This window comes from Cupressus sempervirens, chromosome 10 (genome assembly GCF_028749045.1).
Source record: "Cupressus sempervirens isolate cs-2001-9-10 chromosome 10, ASM2874904v1, whole genome shotgun sequence".
Taxonomy (NCBI): Eukaryota; Viridiplantae; Streptophyta; class Pinopsida; order Cupressales; family Cupressaceae; genus Cupressus; species Cupressus sempervirens.
This window is the reverse complement of record NC_143127.1, coordinates 955,856,455-955,882,776: the sequence shown is the minus strand read 5'-3', so window position 1 is coordinate 955,882,776 and position 26,322 is coordinate 955,856,455. Positions and strand designations below refer to the sequence as shown.

The 26,322-nt window shown below is 35.0% G+C and overlaps 1 protein-coding gene across 1 annotated transcript; it reads left to right on the top strand.

Annotated features, from left to right (window-relative positions):
• Nucleotides 1–18,694: 18,694 nt before the first annotated feature.
• Nucleotides 18,695–24,612, top strand: LOC149537146 (peroxidase 51-like). The gene is made up of 4 exons (XM_089804888.1): nt 18,695–18,919; nt 19,745–19,939; nt 20,668–20,833; nt 23,967–24,612. The coding sequence occupies exons 1-4, from the start codon at nt 18,695–18,697 to the stop codon at nt 24,359–24,361; spliced, it is 981 nt and encodes a 326-aa protein (XP_089661014.1). The 3' UTR covers nt 24,362–24,612.
• The last annotated feature ends 1,710 nt before the right edge of the window (nt 24,613–26,322 follow it).

The following is a 26,322-nucleotide window of genomic DNA, read 5'->3' as shown; positions in this document are numbered from 1 at the left end:
TGAATTAAACCTTTTGAAAGTTTCAATCAGCCTAATTTTCATGCCAAGGTTATTCAGGATCAGCTCAAACAAATTGAAGAAGAAAAGGGGAAATTAGAGGCAGAAAAGAGAAAGATCAAAGAAGCCAAGTAGAAATTGCTTGAAGAAGAAATGAAAAGGAGAGTAGAGGAAGAAAAGAAGAAAAGAGTAGAGGAGGAAGAAAAGAAAGAGAGGGAAAGAAAAGAAAAGGAGGAGAAAGATAAAGGAGAGAGAAGAGCTAAGGAGGTAGCAGAGAAGTAAAAGGAAGATGAAACTAAACTATCTAGTTGAACATCTACTCCACTTTTTCTTGCTAGCCTAAAAAGTGATGATGATGATCAAACTGACTTTATATCATCACTAACAAAATTGATTAAGAAGAATAGAAAAGTAAAGATCTTGCAAAGAACCTTAATGGAGGTAATTGATAGATTAAATAGTACTCTGGTAGTCAAGCATACATGGGAAAATCCTAAATAGAGGGCACAAGTAGTGTTAAAGTCTTTTGATGAGGAATTTACAATTTTATTGAATGTTGTAGAGTCCAAGGCCTAGATTTCTCATGATGCTAATCTACTTAGCACCATTTGTCAGAATATCAAGAATGATTTGCTAAGTCTTGATACTTGTATCAAGGAACTTTGGAGATATCAAAAAGATGGAAAGGTATTATATATTAAGTGTACTTTATCTCCTATGTTGATAAATGATTTTGATAGCAAGATTGAAGAAAAGTGGAGTGAGCTAGAAGCTCTAACAAGACAGATTCAACAACATTCCAACAGAGTTGATGACTTTGAAGGACAAGTGGTTGGTGTTCATAATGATATGAGGAAACTGGAACTTGAGAAAGAACATATTTTGAAGAGATTATCAGAATTCAAAGAGCCCATTTCTCTTAAGATATCAACTATTGAGAGAGAGTTGGAGGAATGTGTCAAAGCCAAGGACACCTATTCAAATTTCTTATACTCTGATCTCAATGTAGTTGAGATTGCATCATATGCCCTATGTGTAGTTTTGACTTCTATTGAAATAGCCAAGGACACATGGGTAAAAGATTTGAACAATCTCATGGCAAGTTTTAACAATTGCATGAAGATGTTATCAGTTTAAGGTAGATGAACAAAGTTTTTGATAGCAGATGAACAATTTTGACATTTTTTGACATTCTGACCTTTTCCATTGATGTCAAAGGGGGAGAAGATACATAAGAAAATTGTAAGTAAGGTAAGGTATGAAATCATATTGAAGGGGGCACTTGTGTAAGATGGATTAGTTGTAAAAGATGATTAATATATTGATATTGTAATATTTTGGACAAGTTTTTGATACTTAGCCAATTTTTCCTATTTTGTTGGCATCAATGCCAAAGGGGGAGATTTTTGACAATTGGCTAATGAAGATATGTAATTTTTATAATTTATGGAAACACATGATGTACATGCTTGTAGGAAACCTCAGAAATAAAGATACTTAGCTTTTGCTACTCAAAAAATTGTCAAGTATGAAATTGCTTTACACCAATGTATTGTTTTATATGTAAAATGTTTCTGACATCATATTATGATTAGTGAAGTTAGATGGAGATAGTATACATGTTGATAATGATATGTACAACCTCGAACATTAGTATAGACAATATGGAAAAGAGATATTCATGTTTCACTAGTGACACAAAACAACAAAATTAAAGGTAAAGGAATTATTTTATTTACAAAATAATTACTTGACCAATTAGGGCCAAGGTTCTAGATGTTTACTCTAAGTTGGAAAAGTATATTATGGTCTTAGCTGACCTAGCGAAATTTGTGAAAAGGCATGGTATTTATGCAAAGGACATCTTGTAAATTCATTTGTGTAGTAGTGTGCAATTGTATTGTGATAAATGATATGTGAACTTCTTCTGAAGTGATATATGCAAAGTTTTTGAGAACCTAATTTTGTGATCCAAGATTGAGCTGAGATTAGAGATCAATTAAGAAAGAAGTTACAACACCTATATACCAGAGGACTAATTAATTGTTTGCATAGTGAGCTCTTCTTTCATCTATTGTACTACAACTCCTAATAGGGTTGGAATCTCCTAAAAGGGACTCAAAGTTTCCTAACAAGGACTCTCTATACTAAATTTTCTTATTGACTCCTAACAAGGTCCATCCTCTAACAAGGAACATATATATCAGTATATTATCTAGTGGGTATCACCCCCACTAGGGTTTTCCCTTGGCTAGGGTTTCCCTAGTTAACAAAATATAGTGTTATGAGTTATCTTTGTGCATGGTTACTGTTACTATTCAGCATTACTTGTTTACTTTCTTGTGTATGGTTCAAATTAATAAATAATATCCAGTTGGTGAAAAAAAGTTTGTAGAATATTGATTCACGCCACCCCCTCGCTCTCAATATTCCCTATTTCTAATAGATAGTATTGGTGGAAATGTACATGCATATCTTGAAAGTTAATGAAATTTGTTCAGCCACAAAGAAGGTGAGAACCCCATTTCTGATATTATTTGGAGCGTATTCATGTACCTCGAGGTCAAGTGTGAAGAATGTAGTGAAGAATTTTGAAGAGAGATACACGCCAACCTCTTATAAGGTAATCAATTTGCAATTCAACCCTATGGATTATATAAAAGATAATTTTCAATTAGGCCCTTCTTACAAGAATGTTCTAGTCTTAGAAGATTATTGAGCTAACTATGTAGAGAAATTTAAGAGCAAAGAAAGATTATTTTCAATGATGACAGTAGATCAAGTGAATCTTTATGGTGTGAACATAAATATGGAGGGGATTGTAGATTATGGGAAATTCATGTATCCTTCCACCTATTTGAATGAGGTGAAGAATAAACCTATTGATTATACTCCTCCCCTCAGCCCAATAGTTATTAATTTTGAGGTATTGACAACAAGAGTTATCAAAAGAATGGATAAGTGAGCTAAGTGGAGCCAAGCCTACAAAAATAGGATAGGCGGTTCATCATCAAGTTCTCAGCCTATACAATCAACTCATGTAAGCTCGACAACTATAGTAGCCACAACTACAAGCACCTCAGTGGGACCATCATAGATGGTCGAAGGAGTGGTAGAGATGGAGATCAACCTCCAAAGAAAAAAGAGGGAGACAAGGGCATGGAGAAGTGAAAAAGGGAAGATTTCAAAAATTTAAAGGGGCAATATGTTAGAATATATGGTCCACCAATATAACTAAGAGGAGGGATGAATCATTTATCCAACTATTATCACAATTATTAACCTTAAACAAACTTAACCATATGAGCAATATAATTAGAAACCATAACAAGATACTGATACACAATAACACCAGATATGTTAACTAGGGAAACCCTTGATCAAAGGGAAAACCTTGGTGGGGATGGTACCCACAAGATGATGTACTAATATAAATATTCCTTATTAGGAGACTGTGAATCCCTGTTAGGAGATCCCAACCCTATTAAGAGTTATGCCAACCCTAATAGGAGTTGTGTTAGCCCTGTTAGGAGTTTTACTAATCCTATTAGGAGTTGTGGAAGATAGTTGGACCCGCTGCCCAAACAGCTTCAAGTATAAGACAAATGAACCCACTATCTAAATGATCGTTGTATTATTCTTTGCAGAATAATAGAAATGAATAGTAATTCCTTCCTCTATCCTATCAACCAGACCTTTGGTCCTTTTGATCTTGTAACTAGATCACAAAACTCGCATCCAATAATCCCTTGGATCACTTACTTGTATTCAGTAAACACTCTACTCCTTTTCACACTTTACACTTCATACAATACTTGATACATTTTACAAGTACGAAAAACATCTTTCCTTTATACCATATCTTGAAAATAATTCCTTGAATTGGCCTTGAGGCTTTCTTAATTAATTATAATAAGATAATTAATTAATTACAATTACAATAGCATTGTCAGCTCACAATCTATACAAAACTTCACACGTGCAATATTAGGGCTTGTGAATTCACTGATGTCATCATCTGACTATCCTCTGTCACTATTTGACTATGAATCTCTTTATTACATCTCAGATGAAAGATATAATACAAACATCAAAAACTACTTTCTAAGCAGTCTATCTCTAAACTGCTCTTAGTAAATCAAGTACAACTTTTGTACATCTTTGACCTACGTGTTGCACATTGAACCACATCATTAGGACAATGAATTGAATATGTCCATGGTGGTGCATCACTAGATAGGTAAAACCTTATCTATACAACTAAGATCTCTCTCTGCTATTATGCCAGCCTTCACAAACTTACTGCTATGTTGATGTTAATTACAAACACGGTCATGAATGCAACATCTCAATAATCTCTAATGCTTAGGATACTCCCCCAGTGTAGTTTCATCAGCATTCATGCTAACAATCTCCCCCTTTGGCATTGATGGCATCATAGATGAAAAATATATAAGCTCCACAAATATCAAAATAGTACTCTAATGTTGTTGTTGTTGCACTAATCTTCTCAAATACTCTTCATCAATCAAATCTGAAATCCTCTAGAACACTGCTATGTTCTTCTTCTTTAGGATTGACAACATTTGTTCATAGTAAACAACTCAAAATACATATCTTCCCCATAGAGATATTCCTCCTTCTTTCTTACATGAATCTTTCTAAATCTCCCTAATAACTATCTCTCCCCCATTCATGTACATATTTTCCCTATTCATACTTTGGAGATGTTTTTCATGAATATTCTCTCCCTCATTGACATGAATGACAAATTTCTCATTATGTCAATTTACTACTCCAAGTCTTCAATCAACTCAAGTATCCAAAGACACTATTCAAGACCAAATACCAAGAGTCCTCAATGACTCAGCCCATCACAGATACTCCCCCATACAGGAAGCATTAGCATTCAGTCTAGTCTAACAATAGTGCTTTGTACCACTGGACTAATGCACTTACTACATCAACTAATCAAAAGTAGGAATCAACATAACCCCAAGCATATCTCTTAAGTACTCAAATGTATCTTTAGGTAAAGGCTTCATAAAGATATCTGCAATTTGATCTTTAGTACTCACATACTCTAATATGATCTCCTTTTTTTGCTACTTTTTCTCTTAACACATGATACTTAATAGATATATGCTTAGTCTTAGAATGCAATACATGATTGTTTGACATACTCATTATCCTCGTGTTATCACACTAAATGATAATAGGTTTTACAACCTCAATTCTAATATTCTTAACCATCTATTTCATCCACATTACCTAATTACAATTATTAGTTGCTACAACATACTCTGCCTCAATTGTACTTTGAGAATTGCAACCTTGTTTCTTTCTTTGTGAAGAAACCAATCTTCCTCCAAGGAAAAATTCTCCACCACTGGTGCTCTTTATGTCATCCATATTTTGTACCTAATCTGCATCAGTATATGCACATAGAGTGAAATCTCTCGATTTATCATACCAAATTCCATAGTCAGATGTTCCTTTCAAATACTTGAATATCCTCTTTACTATTGCATAATGATACTCCTTAGGATTAGCTTGAAATCTAGCTACAATCTCAACTGCATTTTCTATATCTGGTCTAGTGTGAGTTAGATACTAAAAACCTCCAATCATGGATATGTACTTCTTCTACTCAACTATAGGTGTCTCATCCTTGCTAGATAACTTATGACTACTTAACATAGGTATACCAACAAGCTTACAACTTTTTAATCCAAATAATTTCAACAAATATTTCAAGTATTTATCCTGTGAGATGAAAATACCATCACTATTTTGTGCAATCTGCAATCCTAGGAAAAACTTTATTTCTCCTATCATGCTAATTTCAAACTCATTCTTCATTTCTTCACCAAATTTATCACTTGCTTCATCATTTCCTCCAAATATGATATCATCAAAAAATATTACTATTATCAAAAATCCATTCTCAATTTCTTTTAAATACAAGTTACTATCTTCCATACCTTTTGCAAATCCAAGTTTTACCAAATAGTTGTCCAATCTTGCATACTAGGTTCTAGGTGCCTGCTTCAGACTATATAGAGCTTTCTTTAATCTACATGCCATATCTTTTCCTTTTGTCAGAGGAAAACCTTTAGGATGCTCAATATATACCTCTTCTTCAAGTTCTCCATTTAGGAAGGTTGATTTAACATCCATCTGATTACTATTTCTTCTCCCAATGATTTGTTCAGGAGGGTGATTTTGTGATATACTTCTACTAGGAATTGTTAACTCAATGCTTTCTTCTACTCTAGGCTCAAATTTGTGCTCCTCAATATGATTTCCATTCTGCAAATCATTATTAGTCTTAATGATAACTTCCACATTTTCATGGTTAACCTTTGGATCAACAATAGTTACCAAAGCTATCTCTTATATTGCTTCCTCTTTCTTAACTAATTCAAACTCATCATCATAGTTACTGAAGAATATTTCCGTACTTGCTTTAAATTCTTCATCTTCATCATAAAGAGAATTCTCACTAGATGTTTTTACTCTCTTAGAAAATTTGGATGAAAAATGACCAAACTCTTTATATGTCCAACCGAAAAAAAATTCCATACCTTCTAGCTCTCTTTTCATAAGCATATCAATACCTTCTTTGGTCTTCATGTCTTCTTTAGATTTGGATATGTCTTTACTTGTACTTCTATTCTTTTGTATGCAAAAAAAAAAATTATGGATCTGGAAACTCAATCCTCATTTCTATACACAATTCTAACAACTCACCAAGAATCTCCATCTTTTGGGTGGCAAAATTCCCTCTATCTGACTTTGGACTATCTCTTCTTTCCGTGATCTCCCAAAGTTGTTAAGATTTTCCTTAAAGGACCTGATATTATGATTCTAATTTTTAGAATATATAGTCCACCAATATAACTAAGAGGGGGGGGTGAATTAGTTATCCAACTATTATCAAAATTATTAACCGTAAAAAAATTTAACCATATAAGAAACATAATTGGAAACCACAACAAGATACTCATACACAATAACACCAGATATGTTAACTAGGGAAACCCTTGATCAAAGGGAAAACCCTGGTGGAGATGGTACCCACAAGATGATGTACTAATACAAATATTCCTTGTTAGAGGATGGACCCTACTAGGAATCTATAACAACATTCAGTACATATCAATCCCTATTAGAAGACTTTGAATCCCTGTTAGGAGATGCCAACCCTATTAGGAGTTGTGGAAGACAATTGGACCCACTGCCCAAACAGCTTCAAGGTTAAGACCAATGAACCCACTATCCAAATGATCTATGTATTATTCTTTGTAGAATAATAGAAATGAATAGTACTTCCTTCCTCTATCCTATCAACTAGACCTTTGCTCCTTTTGATCTTGTAACCAAATCACAAAACTTGCATCCAATAATCCCTTGGATTGCTTACTCACATTTAGTAAACACTCTGCTCTTTTTTTGTACTTTGCACTACATACAATACTTGATACACTTTACAAACAAGGAAAACATCTTTCCTTTATACCATATTTTTAAAATAATTCCTTGAGTATTCCTTGAGGCTTTCCCAATTAATTATAATAAGATAATTAATTAATTTCAATTATAATAGCATTGTTGACTCACAATCTATACAAAACTTCACATGTGTGATACTAGGGCTTGCACATTTGCTAACATCATCATCCAACTGTTTGACTGCACATCTCTTTATTACATCTCAGATGAAAGATATAATACAAACATCAAAAATTTCTTTCCAAGCACTCTGTCTTTGAACTATTCTTAATAAATTAAGTACAACTTTCCTACATCTTTGGCCTATGTATTGCGCATTGAACCACATCATTAATAAACTATACTAAACATGTCCATGACTGTGCATCACCAGAAAAGTAAAATCTTGTCTGTACAACTAAGATCTCTCTCTGCTATTCTACTAGTCTTCACAAACTTACTGCTATGTTGATATCAATGACAAACACATTCATGAATGCAACATGTCAATACTCTCCAATGCTTAGTATACTCCCCTAATGTAGTATAATCAACATTCATGCCACAATATTCCTTTGTCCTAGTGATTAATTTAGACGGATCTAATGGCGACAAAAGACATAATGGAGGAGCCCTACCACATAAGACACCTCAAGAAGCAAAAATGTAAGGTAATATCTAGGTTGTTGTTTCTTCCTCTAAAATTGTAAAATTTCAATTTTCTAGCAGGCAGATGAAGACTCCACCAGTGGCAAGAAAGTTGTTCGACTTTGTAGCACTTGAGTCTTCTCTAAATGTGCTACAATCTGAATCTTAGTTAGAGAATACTTTGGACTGGAAGAGGAAGAGAGTGGAGGAAAGCATGCCACCAAAGGAATTGATCTCCTAGATAGTGAAGAAAGATCCTACTCTAAAGAAAATGAGGAAGACTCTAATATTGGTTGTCATAGGAAAAAATTCACTTTTGGGAAAATTTGTTAAGGATGTTTCCCAAGCTCAAAAAGAAGGAAATCTGGTAGAGCATGATCCATCAAACTTCACCATTCAATAGTGCATCATGGGCCTACAACAACATGACACAAAGTGTTGCCTATGTGAGTTCTACAACTAGGAAATATGCAGAGAGATGGATGAGTTGAAAATGTCTAAGGTCTATGAACAAAGAGCTATCAGAGTACATCTTGTAGATGTTTTCTCCCTTAGCTACTAAAGTGGGAGAATCCTCAGATTCCTAAGTTTTTGATCCCTCTACTGAGGAAAGTAAAACCAATGCGATTTCAAGAAAATTCACAAAAACTAGATTGAAGATATGAAGGAAAGGAGATTTCCCTTAATTGCTAAAATAGTTGCTATGTGTATTAAACTTGATAAAATAAACAAAAATATGGACAATAGCATGGCTTTGTTAAGAACATACATATATAAATACAAGGACTCTATCGCCTTATTGTACATAGTCATAAGCATGAAGAAAGAGAATGCCATCAATGTTAGCATTTTGAACAATGAAAATGAAACCTTTTTCCCACTAGATGATGTCACTTGAGGTTAAAATAGAAAGTATGACAAAGGCCATGAAACAACAGAAGAAAGTTTATGGAGTAAAGAAGGTGGAGGAAGTGGTTTATGCCTACCTCAAAGAACTTCATATAGAGTCCTAGGTTAGAAAATGTGCAAAAGTTGTGGACACCAACCATATGAAGGATATATATCTAAAGTTCATTGATGAGTTGGCTCACCCTAGAAATTTGCAATCAATAGATCTACATGTGGTAACTCCCATGGATTGGGCATTATCAAAGGTGTCCAAAAAGCTACGAAAAAGGGTGGACACTATGGAAGCATTGGTTTGAAAGCATTATTATTGGTTGGTGAGATCAACAACTGTCACTTCCAAGTCCAAATGATCTGGCAGTAGTTATAGGGGTAATGAAATTCCACAATACTAACCAAGATGTTACTAAGCCAAAGGATGGTGAAATCTCAACTGCTCCAACACCCCCAAATTGATTAATCTATAACGAATGGCATATGTCATTCCTTTTCTATCTTTACTTATGTCTCTTCACCTTCATAAATGTAATAATTTTTGTAACAACCACCAACTAAGGGCCTATAAATGTAAACTTTTGATAATCAATAAAGGATTGACAAATTTGTTGCAAGTTTTCCCCATGTAATAGTGGTTATAGAGTGAGAGTTGAAGATTTGTGTTAAATGGAGAATTTGATTTTTTCTTGAAGATGAGAATTGTTGAATCTTAATAGATGTTAGAACTAATGGTTCTTGTGATGAGATGATCACTTTGGTTTTATGCATTTCTTCTCCACTACTAAAATCACATTGCATTTGCGTGTTTTGGGAATTTGGGTGTGAATGAGTTGGGGGATTTCTTAATTAAACAGTGGTTGGGTTGGTGGTCTCAACTTGTCAAAGAGCCACTTGGGTTCATGAACATTCACATTCCTATTGTGTTACATTTAGAAGTAATTTTCATTGTGTCTAGTAATTGTAGATGCATTTAGAAGTAGAAATAGAGTTAGTCAATGTGTGTGAAAGCCAGTCTAACTAGTTTCACGGTCATGGGAATACCGGGGTTGAATTCTCTAAGTTCTACATTTTTTTTTGTGGTTGTATGGAATCCAGTTCAAGCCTCTCATATTCTCTAGTTAAGAGCATATCCTTAGTTAGTAGTACGAACCCCAAAAAAAAATCATTGCACATGTACTAGGAAGGAGTTTTACCTCTAAAATTCAGAGGGAAGTTAAAGGAGGAGAGAAACCAAAAACACTTCCTAATCTGTTAGTGATTGTTTGTTCTCCCACCCTTGGGCATGAGAGAGTTAGTTTCTAGAGAGGAAAGAAGGAGGACAAATTGTCAACCAACTCATACTTCCTCCAAGTATGTCAATATCCCTCATTTAGTGTTGTGGTAGCCAACCCCTATGTTATATACAAAAGAACTTCAACCTACATAGATGATCATCTACAAGGAAATAAAGAAATGTCATGAAATAAAAATATCCCTTGCTTCATAAATGGACAAAAATGTGAAATAGAGTTTCACATGTAATGTATCATCTTTGAGTGACAAGCTAACTTGAGATGATAAAAAAGATTCAAACCTTTGTTTTACACCTTCAAATCTCAACCATCACACATGAAATTAATTTCTCTAAGTGCATTACTAATAAATGTGATATATGTATAGAAGTGTCCATACATTAAAAGAGGGGTTTTAGATTCAATCGACAATGCAATCATTATAATAAAAGAGTAATTGCATTTGGAAGGATCAAGGGATTCCAACATAAACTTTTAGCTTAGTGAGTAAAAGTTCTCATTTCTTTGTCTTGTATAGATTCATTCCTCTAATTTTCTTCCATTGTTAAAAACTCATTTCTTAAATAATAATAAAAATATCATCTCCATGCATTTTGATTTCAAAATAAATGCAATTATTGAACACTTCCTAACAACATTAACTACTTCCAAAAATAATATCAGCTACTTCCATAAACAATACCAACTACTCAATTGGAGTAACTTTGTGATTGTTAGAAACTTTCTCTTTTCACACCTTTCTTGTCTTTCTCTTGTAATTCTTATTCTTGTCCTCCCTTGATGACAAATCTGACATGTTTAAATAGACCCTTGTACTATTTTCAAATCCAACTCTGGACCTCAGTCTCACTTTGCTAACCCTATCACCTTTGTAAAATTGTCATTTCCTTTCATAGAGGACCTCCCTAGAAGCTTTTTAATCTCAAATCTCTATGACCATAGCTTTCAAATCTTAAACAATTCTTCAAAAAAAATAGTATGGAGTTCTCATGGATTCCACTCCCTAATCTGATTGCTTCACTAGGTGTCTAAATCCCTTGCTCTCATGACTTCATCAAATTTCTTAATTAATATCTTAAATTATACTAAGTTCTCCTTGTCTCTTAATTCTCTTACAAACTATATTAATTTACTATTATACTCTTTGTATCTATTTCTTGGTCTTTGCTCTCTTCATTATCTTTATTTTCTTTCAAAGGCTCTCCATTATTTTAATAAATGTCATTTACAATTTATTCTATTATTTTGCTAGTAGGATGTAAATGACATAGATTCTATACTAAGTGGATTATTTGTGCCCACTTTTCCATGGTCTCTATGAGTCTTAGATCTTGGGAGGATATTCAAGTCCAGTTTTGTCTTGCTCATCAAGATCGACAGACTTCTAGTCTTCTCCTCTCTGCAATTCTAGATCATTTAATTCACAAGGTGGGAATTCAGTCTATTTAACCTTGGTGGAAGGACTGTAAGTGGTATCCTACAATGCCCTTCACCAGTTTCAAGCCAAGCTTAGGATATCAATGGCTCTCTCCTCATCTTCCCATGGTGGATAGTCTTAACCAACAATGGCATTTGCAATCTTCTCATTATCAATGGAGGATGCATTTTGATACAATTTAGAGTGTTGTCTTTGAGCCCAAGATTGCCCATTTTTCTTAGTGCCTTCTTTTTCAAGGGCTTCCCCTTGGGCTATGACTCGAGCATATTGGGATTCCTAATCCTCGGTGTCCTTTTTGTGAGCAACCATAATCGTTTTTGCATTTTTTTGGTTCTGTAGGCATGCTCAAAATTACTGGCATTGGATACATGATTTATTTAAGTCTTTTAGGCTAGAGCCCTTTTCTTGGCATATGGTTGTGTTGGGTGATTCACCTAGGATTCCTAGGAAATTTACCCAGATTTGGCATAGCTTCAAGATGAAGATTTTGTTTACTTTATGGAAGGATAGGAATGATGTTCTTTTCACTCACAACTTTCTTGATATAAATGTTTCTAAGTACACTAAAGCATGCATTTGTAATAATGTCATGATGCAGATTCAGGTCCAAGCTAACAAAGTGGCTCTAGAGGTGGCCCACCTTCAAGAGCTACTCAATCATTGGGGTAACGTGCCCTGTACGATCGCTAGAGTGCCTCTCGACACCTTGACTGACCATACTCTGCCCAGGGGCACTGTTGGGGGCACAACTCCTCTACTCGCACATGCCACACTCGCTTTGCTATTGGTGGCAATGGTGGTTTACAGTGTCACCGCTCAACTTCTCCGCCTCGATGTGGTTTTAGCTGGTCCCCGAATGTAACAACTCCCCCTTCTAGTGTTGCTCCTGTTGCTTCTAGCAAGTGGCTTTTTTGCCTGAATCTAGCTATCTCTTCACCGCAGGTAGAGGAAAAAGATAAAGACAAGGTTCCTGATGAGGTTGTTGATGGCTAGACTATTCCTAGTCCTCGAGCTAACCCCAAGGATGACTGAGATTTTAATGATCAAGATGAACCACCCACCTTGGCTAACACTACTTTGGCAGCCTCAGGGGTTGCTTAATTTTATTTTTTTTAACTAATAGTTGTTGATTCCAACTACGGTTGTGTAAACTTTCGCGGGATGATCTTGTATCCCCGGCCCCTTTTTGTGAATTTGTAACAAGTACATTAATTTATTAATAGAAAAGGACTATTCATCCAAAAAAAAACTTGATACAAAGTTTGTATATTTTCACAAATTATAAATTAATTATTATGTTGTTTGTATGATTGTTTTTTCTATTCCTCATCTATTTTTCTTTGTATGCTCACAATCATTCCCACATAGATTAAAGAGTTTAATTAGAAATATTAATGCATAACAAGATCCCACACTCAAATTTAGAAGCTATATATTGATAAATATTAATATAATTAAACTCAAATAACATCTAAAACATTTATATGAACAAAATATACAAATAGTATGATTGTTATAGACAGAAATGTTGGGATGATCCCCATCCAAAGATAAAATCCAAACCAAGGTTCATTTGTGGTCAACCATGTTAAAAATGATTTCGCAGCTAAATAAATACTATGGAAGCTGCCATCTATGAAACGACAATATTGTCAGACAAACCATTTGCGACCAATTTTTTAACAGGGTTTTCTTTGACCGTTACAATTTTGATACAATTTTTTCGTTAAATAGTACTGTTTCAAACCATCTCATGTCTAAACAATGATATATTTTCTATTGAAGCCTTACAAAACAATGATGGTTCAGTCTTTTTTCTTCATTTGGAAAGGAATCAAATTGAATAAGTCATGTGATCCACTGGCTCCATGTTTCAGTTTAATATTTCCATTATAAAATAGAGGAGTCGTTGGACATTGATATCATCATATACAATTCTTTCTTCTGCCCACTTCCCATCATTAAAAACATCTATTCTATACTTATTTTTCTGTTTAATATTTAATGGAAGTGAACTTTATACATACATAGTTCGGAAGTAATGGTTAAGATTCTTGTGATATTGCTCTCTTGAGTAGTACTGGAATGGGTGACCTCCGGGGAAGTCCCGATGCTTCACCCCTGTGAGCATTACCTAGATCCAATGAGTGCTAAGTGTTCCATTTATTCTCATGAGAGATGGATTCATGTTGAATCACTACTCATGAAACATGGGTCAATGAGTTTGACTCAAAAATCACACAGTTAAATCCTGATAGCAATATCACAATTTGACTTGCTGTGGAAATTATTTCCTACTTATTGGTTAAGATTCTTTTCAGCAGAAAGTACAAATATTCAAATGGAAAATATTTCTTTTTTTTTTTAAATCAGCACCTTCTTTAAGATTGTTTTTAGCTTTCGACTAGGGAAAAAAATTGCACACGACAGAACAGTAATCTATGGATTATCATTTTGAGAAAAGTGTAATCTTAAAGTTTTAATTTTAATTTTTTTGGTTTATTTGGTTTATTTTTTAATATAACGTCCTTTATCATATAATTTACTAATTACAGAAAGTTTTTCAGATTTTTTTTGCAGTTTGGAAAACTTAACTAAATATAAACATCATACATATTGCCACAAAATGTAGTGTATTTTTAGAACTTCTCACATGATATTATCAATTATAGATATAATGAGATAACTCAATAGTTACAAAACTCTTACAAATAACTTATATTTGATAGATAATATATAAAAGATACAATAAATAAAACTATCAAACAATATAGCAAAATTATATCATGCCCAATTTATGTCTAATTTGAAATACAATATAATGTACATAAGTACATACCCACATAATTCCTTTTTATAGCTCAATTTATTTCAAATCTAGACATTATTTAGTGGCGTAATTCTCTTTCACAACTCATTTTTGAATTTTCAAATCTTTCTTTAGTGGTGTAATTACCTTTTACAACTCATTTTCAAATTATCTTATATCAATGTAAGATTGAACTATTTTTTGAATTTTTTTTAATGAATAATTCCTTTCTATAAATATAATAACAAAGTTACATATTCACAAAAAAAGGAGTTGGGGATAGAAGGATCACTCCTGGGAAGTTCAAAGGGTCAAAGGGCCAAAGGCTAAAACTTAAGTATTTATAAAAAAAACTTATATAAAGCCCTCAGGGAGGAGGATCATGGTCATTAGAACCCCATACATCAGCAGAGTTAGTGGATGGCTCAAGAGGAGCCCACCCATTAGCAACATCATCAATTTTTTCTTTATCTTCATCTCCCTCCAACCTGGGAGGAGAAATAGCCAAGTTCAGTCGAGGGAAAGGCCACTTGCTGGAAGAAAGTCACATAGGAGTAGGAGTAGCAAGAGATACCATTGGGGACTAGCTAGAACCATGCCTAGGGGGGAGAAATCGAGTGTTGGCAACCTCCAAGACCACCACTAGGAGAATGGAGAGGAGGTTAATTGCAACTTGGGGCTATGAGAGCGACGAACATAAGATTTGCGGCCCCACATGTGGCCCTGGGGAGGTGTACAATCTCCAGAGTCAGAGTCAAGTGGCGTCGTGGCAATAGTACTAGGGGCATTCCCAAATGAGCCAAAATCTCCTGAAGGTGGGCCATCTCTAGTGAAACTTTGTCAATTTGTACTTGTATCTACACTATTACATTGTTACATATGCAAACTTTAGTGTACATAGAAACATTAATGTCAAGAAAGTTGTGAGAATACAAGACAACATTTTGATCTTTCCAAAGAGTGAACCAAATTTCCAATTTGAAAGCACGCCAAATTTGAGCATACTTAAATGAAAGACTAGGTGAATCCCCTAACAACACCATATGCCAAGAAAAGGGTTCTAGGCGAAAGGGCTTGAAAAAATCATGAATCCAGTGCCAATACTATTGAGCATGTTTGCAAAATTAGAAAATATGTAGAAAAGTTTCTGGTTGTCCATAAAAAGGGTATTTGGGGTCAAGAACACCCAAATGCTTGCGGCGAGGGCCCAAAGGCATCAGGATGCACCAAAAGAAGTGTGCAATCTTCAACTCAATAATAACTTTGCTACACATTGGTGAACCCAAGTCTCCAAGACTTTCAAAATATTGCAAATGCCAACGTTGGTTGAGCGTGTCCACCATATGCAAGTGGGGAACCAACTAGTGATAACTCGACTTGGGCTTATAGCTAGTCATGGGAGTGGAAGGATACCACTTCCAATCCTTCCACCAATGTTTGACTGACTAAATACCAAGCTTGTGCAAAAAATGCAGAGGCATTGTAGAAACCAAAATATCAAATATCTCTCGGTCGAGACATAATAGCTCGAATTGCACCTGTATGTCTTTCCATGAGCAAAGGCTAATGGTGATTCTAGAAAAAATGTCTTTAGGAGTCTTGATACCATATTTGAAAAAACATAGCGCACTAGTTCCCTAGACTTTGGCCAAAGGGACTCCTTGAATAGAAAACAAGGGAGACCACCACAAATTATGTTGGTTCATAGAGAGGTCCTCTCTAAACCCATCTCCAGCCTAGTGGAGCCATGACTTGATGGCTTCCTAGGCCTTCCAAATGCTCTTAGCCACGAGAGTACCCTTAATTTACACAGGCTCAGGAGTGATCAAAAGAGTTTGAACACCAGTCCCCTTCCAGGCAAATTGATTAACTGGGAAGCCTAAAGAAATGCAATGCAACAAAAGAATTTTCCAAGCCTCATTACTAAAGAGGGAACAAATGAAGCACTTGGCACAAAGGGCAATACCCTGCTTCTAAGAAGAAAGCAAGCCTAACCCACTTGAATCCTTAGGCAAACAACAATAGTCCCACACCACCCTATGAAAGCCATGATGAGAAGCATTTGAAGCCCAAAGAAGTCACGTAGCAAATGCTCAAGCTTGAGATAGGAGGCCTTCAAAGGTGCCCAACATGAACAGTAGTACACATGAGTGGAAGCCAACACCTTGGAGCAAATTTGAAATTTTCCAGCTAAGGAAAGAGGTTTGGTAATCCAATATTCTAATTTCTTTTAAATCCTAGCTAGGATTGCATTCCAAAGCTCCATAGGGGAAGCTTGGAAGGAAAAGGGTATGCCAAGGAAATAGAACACTTCTCCATGTTGAATCCATTTCCATTGATATTGGGCAAGCCAAGGCAGGGTGGGCAGGAAGGACTTTCTATAAGAAAGAGTCTTGTGCCATTGTATGGCTAAACCAGAGGCTAAGTAAAAGGTGTCGAGGCACTGAAGGGCGTCAACAATATTATCCTCCTCCTTGATGAGAGTGAGGAATGAATCATCAACGAAGTAACCATTGACTAGCGGTTCAGATGAGTCTGGAAGAGAAATGCCATAGACCCAACCCACCAAGATGGCATTAGCCAGCAAGTAGCCAAAACCCTTCAGTGACCTGCACATAAAGAGTAGGTGCTAGAAGACACCCTTTGCGAATAGATCTGAAGAGGTTAAAGGCCTCATATTTCCTCAGGCCATTAATGGTGATGCATGTAGATGCATCCCCAAAGAGCATTTACATAGATTGTAGGAAACTGGGGCCAAACCCCAAAACCTACAACACAAACAAAATGAAAGGTCATTCAATCCAGTCATAAGCTTTGGCAAAGAGGAACAAGGCCTTTTGTTTGGATTGATCAGCCCATTCTATACCTTCCCAAACTACAATTATATTATCCAGAATATACCTAGATTTGATAGATTCAGTCTATTTAAGACACAAAATATGTGGCAAAAGGTGTCGGATCTTAAGAGAGAGTGCCTTGGCAATGATTTTGTAGGAGACATTCTGGAGAGGGATGGGCCACCAGTTGCAAACACCCTTTATGTCACCAAATTTAGGTATGAATTTAATATTGCCTTTGTTAATTATGCTCCACAATGAATGAGATTGAAAGGCTTCAAGATAGACTTTGTGCAAATTGGGGCCCATGACATCCCAAAATATCTGTAAAACTCACATGGAAATCCATCGCACCCAAGAGCTTTATTATCCGCACCAAAAATAAAGCCTCTTTAAGATCAACAAGCGTAAACATTTGCTCTCAAAAAACATGTTGCTCAGGAGCAAACCTGTTAGAGGTAACAGAAATGCAAGTTTGCAAAGCTTGCTCTCGCACAACAAAAAGACCCCATGTAGTAAAAACCTTTTCATAATGGTGCACAAAAGCTTGGACAATATCAAAAAGCTCATACAAAGTTTGTTGACCTTCCTTGATTCTCTTGATGCCAATAGAAGAATGACGAACTCAAAGAGCATTAAAAAATCTTTTGAAGCCTAATCACCAACCTCCAACCAATGGAGATGAGCCTTGATCTGCACTACAAGCCTTGATCTAGACTCCCCAAACCACATAGCTAACTGCAACTTGCTTTTGGTGATGAAGGTTGGCAAGCCACATTCGTAGAGCTGAATCAAATGGGTTTAGGGCTAAGGCTTTAGAAGTACCATACAGAGATCTTTGGTGGTAGCCTCATAAGATCTTCGGCAGTACTTGGCCAACTGTTTGCCATAAATCCAAAGAAACCACCCAGTACAGTGATGGCGTCATTCCACCATTGAATCCACCCAACATTTTTGTGGGGTTGAGGTTTAAGATTCCAAATACAAGATATGAGCAGACATGGGAGCATGTGCCAATAAAGAAGTGTTGAGAAAAAAATTGTGTTTTACATGTACGAGGCTGAGCTATTTGCCAGGTGTCCGCCTTGAAGGTGTTTAAAGCCTTACCAAGGGTTTTTTCTTTGTGTTGGGACACACACTCACACTATTTTAAATATTAGACTCTGTAAAAAATAACTGCAATCCATTTTTTCTAAAAGAAGGATTCAGAGATTTCTTCATTGGAGGATTTGCTATTTGTTTTTTTGGAAGGAAATCGGAGAGAGCTGAAGGACTTATGTTAAGTATGGGGAGAAAGATCATCTTTGTTTTCTTGTTATTGTTGGGAGTGTGCATTTGTAGAGGCTCAGCTCAATCAACACTGCTTCCGACAAATTTTTATGCCAAATCATGTCCCAATGTTGAGACCATTATAGGAAATGTTGTTAGTCAGAAATTCAGCCGGACATTTGTGACTGTTCCTGGCACACTGAGGCTTTTCTTTCATGATTGTTTTGTTGAAGTGAGCAAGAGAAGATTTACATTTCTTCATGTTTCAGCCAAATGCAATGTGTTCTAAGAAACCCAAGTTTTTATTTTTAAGATATGGATTAACTTCAATGGAACACACATTTTCATTTTTTAAGATGTGGATTAACTTCAATGTAATAAGATTTTCATTATTCATGTGATTATTTGTTGCTATTTCTGAATTAGATTGTGTCAGTAATTTTGTATCAATATTTGGGATTGTATTCTATTTCTACAATACATGTGATAATGTGATACTGTTTTTGAATTCAATTCTACAAGTGATTTTGCGTCAATGTCTCAGACCACACTCTGTGATCCATCATCATCAAATGGTCGTAAAGAGCATAAGAATATTGAATGGCAGTGGAGAGCAGAAGAAGATCGGAAACCCAAATTTTCATGGATTAACTTCAGTGTTATTAGATTTTTACAATCTATGTGACTATTTGTCACTATTTCTGAATTTGATTGTGCCAGTGTTTTTTTATCAATGTTTTGAGTCATTTTATTTCCATAATACATGTGACAATGTGTTACTATTCCTGAATCTGATTGTATGTGAGTTTTTACGTCAACATCTCAGATCACATTTACGTCGACATTTCAGATCGCATTCTCTAATAATGGTAGTAAAGAGCATAAAAAGATTGAATGGCAGTAGTGAAGAGCATAAAAAGATTGAATGGCAGTAGTGAGCATAAAGAGATTGATGCAAGATTAATGGGACATTTTGCATTAACATGTGGTGGTATGCCATGAATGTCAGCAATTTAGTGATGTAAAATGGTTTTTTGCTCTTTTTTTTGTGTGACAGGGATGTGACGCCTCTGTGATAATTCAGTCTACTGCAAACAATCAGGCAGAGAAGGACTTTCAAGACAATTTCTCCCTGGCTGGGGATGGGTTTGATACTGTAATCAAAGCAAAGCAAGCTCTAGAGAAGGTGTGTCCCAACACAGTGTCTTGTGCTGATGTCTTAGCCATTGCTACCAGGGATGTTATAAAGCTGGTGAGTAATCCTTGTAATTATGTAAAAACAGAATCCCATGGAGTTTACACGCCTTGGGCCATAAACACGGATTAGCTATCAACACACTGATACAACCATTCAACTTATAGTACACAGGAGGTAGTTAAGTCCTTGTCACGAATTCCGAGGAGAGCGCTAAACATTTTGCCAACAATCTCTCTCTCAGCATGAGGGTCTGAGGATTCAAACCTGTGACCAAGCTTTGACACCACTTGTGAGAGTGGGGTTGTTGTTGCATCAAAATATGAGGCGTTTAAGCCCTTGTCACAGATTCTGAGGGGAGCATCAAACATTTTGCCAACAATCTCTCACTCACCATTACCTGAGGGTCCTAAGATTCAAACTTGTGACCAAACTTTGGAAGTGGTTAAGCCCTTGCCACTAATTCCCAGAAAAGCAATGAACATTTTGCCAACAAAAGATTACCCTCAAGAGGCTTATGTTTTGGATGAAAATTGTGCAGTACATTCTAGATTCAAACGTCCTTTCATATGACTCTAGGCTTAACATCATAAATGGACAGGCATTATCTTGTCTTCAATTAGACATCCTTAGGACACTATGCCTGACATGATAGATGCCTCTACATTTCAAGAATCAAATCTATTTCGTTCAAAACATTGGATTGTCTATTCTACAAATCCATTAATGCATTCAAAAGATGAGTGTTTAAAAATTTAAAGTTTTGGTTCTTGTGTCATATGCAGGCTGGAGGACCAAGTTATAGCGTGGAGCTGGGGAGAAGAGATGGACTCATATCTCAAGCATCCAGAGCCAATGGAAACCTGCCCAAGGCTTCATTCAATCTGGATCAGTTAGTCTCTCTTTTCAAAAACAAGGGCTTATCTCAAACAGACATGATTGCTCTATCTGGTAACAAATCACTCCACCTTCTGACTGGTCTACTCATAGTCTATTTTAGTCCTTACAATCTTGGATCTCGAGCTCATTTCTCAAAAGTAATGTTAGTGTCAGTAAACTTTAAATTTGGCTGATCTCTGTAGTAATTGAATGCAACAGTCCTAATTCACTTGCTTTGAAAAAGAAAACTTCCACTTGTTTCATTTTCTCAGGATGGCACATCAAGAAACAACTCAACGGAACCAAGTCCAAGTCTGTACATTAAAAATTGTGTCTACCATAGGCATCCCTATTTGTTATCTCCTTGTTTAGTTTATTAACCTCACCTGACCGATCCCAAACTCAATCCTTTCTAGTTTATCCCTTTTCCCATTAAAGTTGATCTTGGCTGTAAAGTTGTTCTTTAGACAACCTACCACATTATGCTTTAAAAAATCTTTCCATTTGATTCTTAAATACGTTATCAGATTCCAAGAAATTGATAAAGCATTCTTTTATTTAGATTAAATGTACGCTTTTGATCTAAAGTAATGAACCAGTAAGGATACCATCAGAAGAGCTTATGTCCATTTAAACATTCAACAGTATCATCATAATAGAATTTGAACCTTTGATTACAAGAATAACACCAGCACAACTTAAACATCAGTCCATGCCACTATGAACTTCATAAAGCATTCCTTTCTGTGAGACAAATTCTAGAAATTTTATTGAGGTATCAGAGTTCTTTTTCAAAGTGTAAGAGAAAAAGTAGCTCTTTAATGTCTCAATCTAACCACAGGTTCAGTCTAAGGCTTAATATGTTTGACCATAGGCAATAGGGCGTATTCATGCTTTTTCCACAATTTATAAATGAGTAGATTTTACAGTGGTGCAAGATTTTTTCAGAGAGGATAAGGTTAGGAAAATTGGTGAGCCTGTTATAAGCTTCATAACAGTCAGTGTGCAAATTTGAAAGTTAAGAAGATAAAATCTATTTGTAATATTGCTATCAGCATTCTATTGTATAGTTTTCGTGTCAAACTCATCAATCTATATTTCAGGAGTATTGATTCACTAGAGCCCATCTCTCATGAGAGTGAATGGAACATTCAGCAGTTATTGTATCTAAAAACCAAGGTTGCATGGGTACTCGTACCCACACCCCTGGTACTCGTACCCACCGAGTACCCACGTACCCAAGTACCGGGTACACGTATCCCACGTACCGGGTACTTGGTGGAGAGCATCATAGCTAAGGACCTTGATTAAGATTTTGATTTTGGTTTTTTATTTTTGTATTAGCTTGTTGTTTATCGAACTTAATTCAATACCAAATCAGTTTGAAACTTTGATACTCATTAACAATAAACTTTATCACTGTTCAAGTCATAAGTTTATCATTTGCAATATGTCATTGTTATATGATTTAGGATCCTCTTGTTCATGTTTAAAGTCTGCCTTCTTTGTTATGCATCTAAGCATTTATCATGTATTATTATTTCAAACATATAGCAAATCTGAAACTGAAAACAATACATTACATTTGCAAACTTTATCACTGTTCTTGTTTTGAAAAACCATTGTAATGACTCATAATTTCAGATTTTTTTAAAATATAAAGGTATAATTTTTAAATAAGTTTGACATACCCAAGTCCCTTCGTCCCCTATTATGAAAAATACTTTAAACATTAAACATTCAGCAATAGCATATATATATATATTTCAAATTTCTTGTTTTGAATGCTCAATGTCATGACTCATGACATATATTTTGATTTTTATATTTTCTATAAAATATTAATAATATAGAAAAAATAGGCATACACACGTACCCCCATCCCCTATTTTGAAAAATATGTGTACCCGTACCCGTTCCCGTACCCGTCCCCGTCCCCGTACCCACGTACCCGTGCAACCTTGCTAAAAACTGTGTCTACTAGATATCCTTCTTTGTTATCTCCTTATTTAGTTTATTAATCTCACCTAATCGATCCCAGACACTATCATTTCTAGTTCATCCATTTTCCCCTGAAAATTAATAATGGCTATAAAGTTTTTCTTTAGACAACTATTCTTAAATAATTTTCCATGAATTTTATAAGATTTGATAAAGCATGCTTTTATTTGGAGGAGTAAAACTGTAAATGTGTACGCTTTTGATCTAAAACAATGAACCGATAATGATATAACCAAAAGACCTTATGTTCATTTAAACATTCAATATTACCAGTCTTGTAGCCATGCCACTACTGACTTGGTAAAGTATTCCTTGCTCAGAGACAAAATTCTAGAAATTTCATTAAGGTGTCATAGTTCTTTTTCAAACTGTAAAATAAAAAGTAGATCTTTAATGTCTCAATCTAACCACAGGTTCAGTCTAAGGCTTAGAATATTTGCTCATAGGCAATAGGGCAAATGAATATACTCTTTCAGTACTGCAAGATTTTTACAGAGAGGATAAGGTTAAGCAAATTGGTGAGCCCATCATAGGCTTCTTAACAGTCATTGTCCAAATCTGAAAGTTAAAGACAAAATCTATTTGCAATATTGTTATTAGTATTTTACTGTGTAGTTTTCAAGTCAAACTCATTGACCCACATTTCAAGAGTAGTGGTTCAGATGAAACCATCTCTCATGAGAATGAATGGAACACTCAGCACTTATTGCAAGAGGCAATGCTTGCAGAGGTTAAGTATTGGGTCTTCCTTGGAGGTTACCCATTCCATCACTACTCTAACTTGAAATGAATGGAACACTTGGCATTCATTACATCTAGCTAATGCTTACAAAGGTGAATTATTGGACCTCTTAGAGAGGTCACCGGTTCCACCTCTACTCCAGCTCGAACACACTTAATCATAGAGTTTTCTCAGAAATTAAACTCTCGTAACTCACTGCCTCATTTGCAAAATCTTCAACAAGTATTATATCTATAAATTAAAAAGATGAGATCTCTTATTCTATAAATTATTTTTTTGTTTCATTATTAAAATTCTACTTTCTTTTACATTCTAAAAATCTCAACTTTAAAAACCAAAATAGAATTTCCTTTTCTGTAGACTTTAAAAACCAAAATAGAATTTCTTGTTCTGTAGACTATCTTTAAGCTCACCTCGTCTTAAACCATGTTTTACTGATGACATGTTCTCATTAATTTTCAGGGGCTCACACACTGGGGTTTTCTCATTGCAACCAATTTTCAAACAGGATTTACAGGAAGCCAATTGACAGTAATCTGAACAGCAACTATGCAAGCCAGCTTCAGGGCATGTGTCCGAGGAACGTGGATCCCACCATTGCCATCAACATGGACCCCACAACACCTTGTTTATTTGACAATGTTTACTACCAAAATCTGATGAATGGCAAAGGACTTTTCTCTTCTGACCAGGTGTTATTCACAGACAATCGCTCAAGAAACACGGTACAAATGTATGCAAGGAATTCCTCCATATTTAATGCAAACTTCATACAAGCAATCACAAAGTTGGGTCGGGTTGGTGTGAAGGTGGGTAATCAAGGAGAAATCAGAAAAGATTGCAGCCGCTTCAATTAATAATTTCTACATTTGATCATGGAATTTGACCTTAATGGTTAATGCAAATAAATCTTTTAAGTTGATCAATGGAGAAGCATAGCATGCTAACAATTTTAGTGCACCTCTAAAGTGGCAATGATTTGAATTAGGAGGATTGCTTACATTATTTTCTAAAGATCTATTAAATATAGATCAAAGGTGACTAAAAAAAAAACACTGAAAAATACGTATTTTTTATTATAATTCAATTTATGTACATTTTTGAATAATTTGTTTAATTATTTATCTATTTACTAATATTTAAATTCTGATAACAAATTTCTTAAATTTTCTTTTGACAAGTTTTTTTTGATAAAAAATAACAATTCATTAAATATTTATTATTATTTTACACTTAAATCTCTTAAAGAGTTCAATTAAACATTCAAAATACATAAAACAGTTGTATATTTTCCCCTTTAACCTCCATCTCACACTTATCAAACCAACATAGTCTCAAAATTTGATTAGCCCATGCCCACTATTGATTTATGCATTTGAGTATCTATGCATTCATCATTCCATTAGTTATTGTGGGAATTATGGTGAATGCATTGCCATATTGTCATTGTGAATAACCTACATAGTTTCTTTATTTGAATTACAAAATTTCAATTACAAATGACTTTGACACAACAAGATTTAATAGTTTATTTTATTCTCATTTGAAGATTGTTCTTATAAGGTGATTTTAAAATGTGAAATAAGGTTTAAACTTTGAATTCTTATTTTTTGATCAATATGGGTTAAGGCCAATAGTTGGTATTTATAATAGTATATAATAAAATAAAATAAAATTTGAGATCATTTTCTAAAGTTGACAAACTACCATATGAAAGCTTGTTGCAACCAAAATGGAGGCCATAAGCCAATTTAAAACATTGAGATTGTATATAATTCTTAAACCATACATACTAAGCTTAAATAAAAAGAAATTTAGGCAAAAAGAATTCAATAATAATCAATAGGAAGGCTTATCTCTTTGTTAGCAATAGATTGCATATACTCCATTTTGAAACTTTCCACTTCACAACTTAATTGCTCTTTATGTCACCCAGTCACTACTTTCACCAAGTTCACAACCTACACTATCGTGTCGTCGTGAGTTTTGCAAAGTTTGCAAGCAACGGGAGTGGCTCCATCATTTTTGTATTCACCCAACCCTACAACATGGTCATTTGGTCGCTCCTTTCCAGAAGTTGAAACTTTTGCCCAAGGCTTCCAAGTTTTGAAAAGTGAGCAATTGTCCAACGATGGGATTTTCATGGCACGATCATCATGAGATTATCTCACATTTAATAAGGCAATCCTAGCATAATCTTATAATGGGACGAAGGTGTGTCTTATTATGAGGTGGTGAAGTACATGATTTGAAATTTCTCATGCACCACCAGACTTTATAGTTGAATGAAGTGGCTATAAATAGAGTACAAATTCATCCCTTTGATCACCTTATTCTTTGGCAATAATCTTGCAAGTTACGTCAGCTACAATTGATCAACATTGCTGAGATGAGAGTTGTCATTGCAGAGAGATACAAAAATGAAGAGCTCGGGCTTGTGGTCCATCTTGGTCTCATTGAAGAAGAGATGGAACAATTTCAAATTATCTCCAATATGTTCTATTGAAGTTGATGAAAGATCAACCCCACAACTCCTAAGAATCACTAGCATGCAAACACCTATCATGGAAAGAGAGAAGCAAAAGCTATGGAGGTAAGAATTGTCAGATCCATAGATGATACATTCTTAATAAGCGAAAAAAAAAATTGCTATTACCAAAAGTGAATTTATCTCAATTATTTTTTACAATGAGAGATCATCCTTATAAAGGGGATTGAAACCCTAAAAAGGTCTAACTTAGGTTGCATCATAATAATTAATAAAAGAATTAATTATAAGATGCCTAAAGTTTACCTTAAACAACTAGAGTTAATTACA